Genomic DNA, 5,734 nt, shown 5'->3' with positions numbered 1-5,734 from the left:
ACATTCACACTTTCTACATCAACTCACTTGTCTTCCTTCTTGTCACTTGTCACCTTTAGGAACTTTGTACTAGCAGAAAAACACATGATTTGTTCCTGTTTCATTGGTTTAATCTATGAAAAAATGCCATTGATAACATATTTTGACAGTTATAAAATAGTATTTTTGAAACAACAAATTGTTTACCAAAGAGCTACTAACCAAAACTTATAAGAGTCAACATGCTTTGCAGTATGTATGCAAGCAATTTTGCACAAACTGGACAAGTGGAAGACTAAAAGAACATGTGACAGGCCGAACAAACTATCTACAGCAGAAGAACAGTAGGAAGTCATAAGAAACTGGAAAAAAAATTCAGCAAAGACCTGAGACAGTACATGCGTGATGCATCTCACCTTTCACCTGATCCAGCTAATTTTTGCTCAGTCCTCATCAGAAATGATCTGTAGGGTCTCAAGTAGTCATACGTAAGGATGGAAAATTGGGAGAAAAGACTGATCGATGCCTAATTACACAAGAACTCGACTGAAAATTGGTGCCAACCAGTCTGATGGAGTGATTAGTCCAAATATGAAAGTTCTGGTTGGAGTTATTGTCAAAATTGAGAAAATTGTAAATGCGAGTACCATGATATCTGGAAACTGTCGGATTGACAGGGATTTTATTTTTCAGCATAACAAGGATCCCAAACAAATGGTCAAAGAAAAAGCATACGTGGATAGAAAAAACACAGAGTGGACCACTAAAAGTCATGCATTGGCCTCCCCAGAGCCAAGAACTATTGTGGGATCATCTTGACAAAGAAAGGAACAAAAGGCAGTCAACATCCAAAGAAGAGCTTTGAATGTTCTTCCAGAAGCCTGGAGAGCTATTCCTGAAGACTACTTCAAGAAAGCACAAAAAGAGTAGTTCAGTCTGTATTGGACAATAAAATTAAGGACTGTCGTTTGCCTAGCTAAATGTAATAAAAAAAGAGGGGTGGTAAAAGCTATTTTCACAGTACTGTAATACAACTTTTAACTACTAGCTCTAATGCCATCATCATCTCTCCTTTTAAGTCTGCCAATGGCACTGCCCATCTTCATACATAAAAATATGTAATATGTTGGAGTTCAATGTATCAGTGGCTAGCTGGTGCTGCTTAATTCATTACCATGCTATGTCTGATATAGAGCTATTTCCCCACATAACAAAAAACAAACAACCTTAATAAATAAGTATCGTCTGCAGCCCATGTGACCCCTACCAGGTTTGCAGGGGGGCTGCAGCCTATCTCAGCTATCACAGGGTGAGAGGTGGGGTACACCCTGGACAGGTGGCCTGTCTGTTGCAGAAAAATAGGCCTTTTTCGAGGAAAACAAAATGGATTACCAATTTAAAACTGTTCTGCAGCAATGAAGGTTGATCAAGTCTTGAAAGCTGGTGCTACTAATTCCTACAGGTGCTCCAACTTTTCTGGATTACTTACTCCTCTGTCTGCATAAAAGCAATGTTAGAACACACTGTGGTATCATACCCTTGTGAGCATCAGTTGAACACTATTGTACTGCAGAAAGTAGTGTGTTGATACAAAAATGGCAAGAAAAAGGCAATTAACAGTGGAAGAGAGACAGACCATCATAACACATAAAAATGTAGGTCCTTTCTACAGAGAAATTGCAAAGAACTTCAAGGTGTCAGCGAGTACAGTTCCTTCACCATCAAACGGCACTCAGAAACTGGGAAACTCTGACAGGAAGAGGTCTGGCAGACCCAAAGCCACAACTGAATCAGAGGACAAGTTTCTGAGAGTTAACAGCTCGCGTGATAGGCGGCTCACAGGACAAGAGCTTCAAGCACAGCTTCATAGTGGTCGTAGTAGCAAGTCTCAGTTTCAACTGTGAAGAGAAGACTTCGAGCTGCAGGTTTGACAGGACGAGTTGCAGCAAGAAGGCCATTGTTAAGATGTCAGAATAAGACTTGGCTTGCCTGGGCCATGAAACAACAGCATTGGACTACTGAAGACTGGAAGAAGGTGTTATGGACTGATGAATCAAAATCTTCGGTTCATCACACAGGATCTTTGTAAGCCGTCGAGTAGGTGAAAGGATGATTCCACAGTGTGTGGCATCAGTGTGATGGTCTGGGACTTTTTGCTGGATCCAGGGTCGGTGACTTGTACAGAGTGAGAGGCAGCCTGAACCAAAGCGGCTACCACAGCATTCTGCAGCGCCATGCAGTACGCTCTATGTGCCTAGTTGGTCAGGAGTTCATCCTACAGCAAGATAATGACCCAAAACACGAGTCCAAGCTATGACAGAACTACCTCAGGAAAAAAGAACAAGATGCTAAGCTTGAAAACATGGAGTGGCCAGCACAGGCTCCAGACTTAAACCACATCAAGCTGGTTTGGGATGAACTGGACAGAAGAGTGAAAGCAAAACAACCTACAAGTGCCACATTTGTGGGAACTTCTGCAACAGATATGGGAAGAACTTTCTGAAGAATATTTGACTTCAATTATAGAAAGAATGCCACAATTACTTATTTGTACTATGCTTTCATTTCAGAGTGAAATTAGATATTGAACTGCATAATTTTCAACAAACTGGAAAAATTGGGGTGTTCTAAAACTTCTGACTGGTAGTGTAGGTAAAAAAAGGCATCATTGAAACCCTTCCTCAGACAATACACAAAATAAACTTGAAATATTCAACTTTTTTTTGCATCTCCATGACTGGTTATTTCAAGCCTAGTATCACCATACACCAATCCAGTGGAAACAATTAGAAATTCCCCGTTTCATAGTGTTTTGCTGCTGCAATATGTTTCACCATTTTTAAGCTTGTAAATAATTACTGTTTCAGGTCGGCAACTATAAAGAAACAAGACAGGCATCTTCAGAGAACAGAGACACCCTCCTTCCCTGTCTGCTATAAATATACACTCTACAGATCCCGGATCCCAGATCTGGCTGTCAGTGGAGTCCCTTAGGCTGTTTATGGAATTATCTTTGCTAATTATTAACTGTTGGTGGCTTGCTATATCTTTATTAATACAAACCTCTCTAGAGTCTAGATAGAGAGATATAAAGAGGGTTTTTTATTTTCATTTTGGCTAAAGATGTCAAGTCAGCCTTCCCGTGGAATCTTTCTGGCATTTGCTGGCAGAGGTGGTCTCCTCTTCTCTGTCATGTGGTTGCAGCTGGGTTCATAGCAAGTCCCGCATAGTGAACTAGGTCACATGCAAGAGACCTGCTCAACAACAAACACTGCTGTAAAGGTTTGATCCTGCTTGAACCAGTATAGCACAGAGCAATTTTAGATTTTAAGCATTTGAAAGATCATTTTGTCAAATATGTTTTGTGTAGAATTGGTGAATTCTTGTAGACTGTATGAGCAGTTTGTGAATGAAATGTTGGGGTTATGCATTGGTTGCTTTGTTTCTCAAGGTGTTTTAGTTGTCACAAAAATGGATGGGGCTTCTTGTGAGAAGTCTTGGAACCAGCTTCAGTTCATGGGTGGCTCCAACAATGTATCCTCAACTAGAACCATCCGGCTACGGGACATTTATGATCCCAAACCTCAACCTCCCAAAGCCCCCGTCCGGATCCGCCCTCCAAGTCCAAGACCTCCACCCGTGAAGGAGCCCAGTTCAAGGCAAAGTCTTTCCAGTGATCCCTCAACCAAGACCATCATAAGGAGACGGGCTCAGTCTCTTCCATCGTCTGCAGAGCGCAAGAAGGAACTTAGGAGTGTACAAGTACGCTTTGTGGACTCACTGGGTCTTCAGCTAGAGGAAGTTAAGGTTTTCAAAGTTCAAGAGTGTCCCATTATACCCCAACATGTTATATTCAGGCTGCTGATGAGCTCTGAATTGGCTTTTGGGAAGTCCCTGGAGCTGTCACTGCCTTACTTCAAACCCTGTTTTCCTGAAAATATGGGTGCTCAGCCGGACTTCCTGACACGGCTGCACACACAGCGCGTGTGTCTTGAGCAGATCCAATGTTCAGAGCAGGGGATAACAGGCACCATACAAGTATTTAATGTAGCCTATGAGAAAGAAGTCACAGTACACTACTCTTTCACCAACTGGAGAACACACACAAATACAGCAGCATCCTGGCTATCGAGTGTATACCGTGAGGGGTGTGACTCTCCAGTACTGGACGTCTTCAGGTTTCGTCTTCCTGTCCCACCGTTCGCTTTGCAGCCAGGGGCTAGCTTGGAATTTGCAATCTGCTACCACGTAAAAGGATCTGATTACTGGGACAACAACAACGGCAATAATTACAAACTTTCATGCCACAGCTACAAGGTGACCGTGCCAAGGGAGTGTGAAGATAGCATGCTACATTTCACCTGAGCAACCACATGGACGCCTGCAAACAGATGCAGAGAGGATGACACTCTAAATCCTTTGCAGCCAAACTTTACCTATTATATTGCATTGTGTGGTGGACTGAAACTAAGTATGCACAATTTCTAGGAATTTTCACTCAACCAGCTACTTTTAAATACTGCTAACATGCAAATTCTTCAGTTTATACCATCTACAAAAGAGCTAACATTAAAACCACCTGCCTCCAGTTATATAATTGTGCTGGGCAGTATCCAGGCAGAACACTGCATCTTAATAAGACAATATTGTTTTTCACTTTATCTGTAATTAGTTTTAATGCTTTGTATGTTCAGTTACCATTCAGAATGTCCATATTTTTTCACAATATTTCAGCTCCATGTATCATTTTGGATGTTAAACTTTTGCTTTCACAGTAAGTCAAACAGCATGTCCTCCACCTCTGATGCACAAGTAACATTTTCTTGTGTGAACCAGTCATTTAGTAATTTTGTGCCAAATGTACTAGAAAGTGGTGTCTCAATGGGCTGCCGTGAAATCTGAAAGAAGGTGCCGTGGGATTTTTAGAGCTGCTGACTAGCTGCTGCTAGTCCTTGATAAAGTTTTGAGCTATTGGGCTATTAAAAGGTACTCAATGTGAATTCCTGTTTTTAAAAATAGTTTAAAATGTTCTACATTTACTTAAATCAGATTGACAGAATACAAGGAAACAGCAGCTATGACACCAACTGAAGCTGAACTAGTGCCATGCTCAACTTTAGTGTAGTTTGTAGCTGAAATGAAAGATGGCACAGTATGCTATATTTAAACAGGTAAAGACTTTAAAACAGATTATTTTCCATGCTGGTCTGGGAAAAGATCTCTTGAGGAAACTCGGTAGGTTTTGAGAGAGATATCAAAACTTTGAGACGACACACCTGCTGGTAAAATGCTCCCCAACGTCTACAGCTCTTCAGAGGTTTACAAATGAAACCTTAAAAACAGACAGTGGAATAAGATGAACATGAATATAATGATGCCATTCAATCTATCTGATCAGCTGTCTTGTGTGTGTTTTGGTGAATTTGGTTTTGTAATCTGAATAAAAAAGTGTCAATTGGCATAAATCCACATTGTTTGTGAGCTTATATTATAAAGTATTAAAAAAATAAAGTGTACACACTGGGCCGAGACAACCCTGATGACATCACCTTGTAACAAATCAACACAACCTGGTGAGTAAAATCTGTGCCGCTGCATTTGAAGTCAGGAAAAGATCTGCATGCTCCTACTGGGCTTTTATTTAGACAAAACCACTGCCACCTCTGCACAAACTCACAAAATATTTTGCTCACTCTGCACTTTAACAAGTCTGGTGACCCATTTTCGTGACTGACAGTCTGAGTCGTCGCATCTT

At 41.1% G+C, this 5,734-nt stretch overlaps 1 protein-coding gene across 1 annotated transcript; it reads left to right on the top strand.

Moving 5' to 3' along the window:
* The first annotated feature begins 3,233 nt into the window (after window positions 1-3,233).
* ppp1r3db (protein phosphatase 1, regulatory subunit 3Db) lies at window positions 3,234-4,344 on the top strand. Its single transcript, XM_063473217.1, has 2 exons — window positions 3,234-3,261; window positions 3,431-4,344. Exon 2 carries the CDS (start codon window positions 3,451-3,453, stop codon window positions 4,342-4,344), a length of 894 nt encoding a protein of 297 aa, XP_063329287.1. The 5' UTR covers window positions 3,234-3,261; window positions 3,431-3,450.
* The last annotated feature ends 1,390 nt before the right edge of the window (window positions 4,345-5,734 follow it).

Source organism: Pelmatolapia mariae, linkage group LG5 (genome assembly GCF_036321145.2).
Source record: "Pelmatolapia mariae isolate MD_Pm_ZW linkage group LG5, Pm_UMD_F_2, whole genome shotgun sequence".
Lineage (NCBI taxonomy): Eukaryota > Metazoa > Chordata > Actinopteri > Cichliformes > Cichlidae > Pelmatolapia > Pelmatolapia mariae.
Note: the sequence above shows the minus strand (reverse complement) of the source record. Positions and strands in the feature narration are given on the sequence as shown.

Bases quoted from the DNA above. Each gene is read 5' to 3' on its own strand.
- ppp1r3db (XM_063473217.1), top strand. From the start codon at position 3,451: ATGGATGGGGCTTCTTGTGAGAAGTCTTGGAACCAGCTTCAGTTCATG.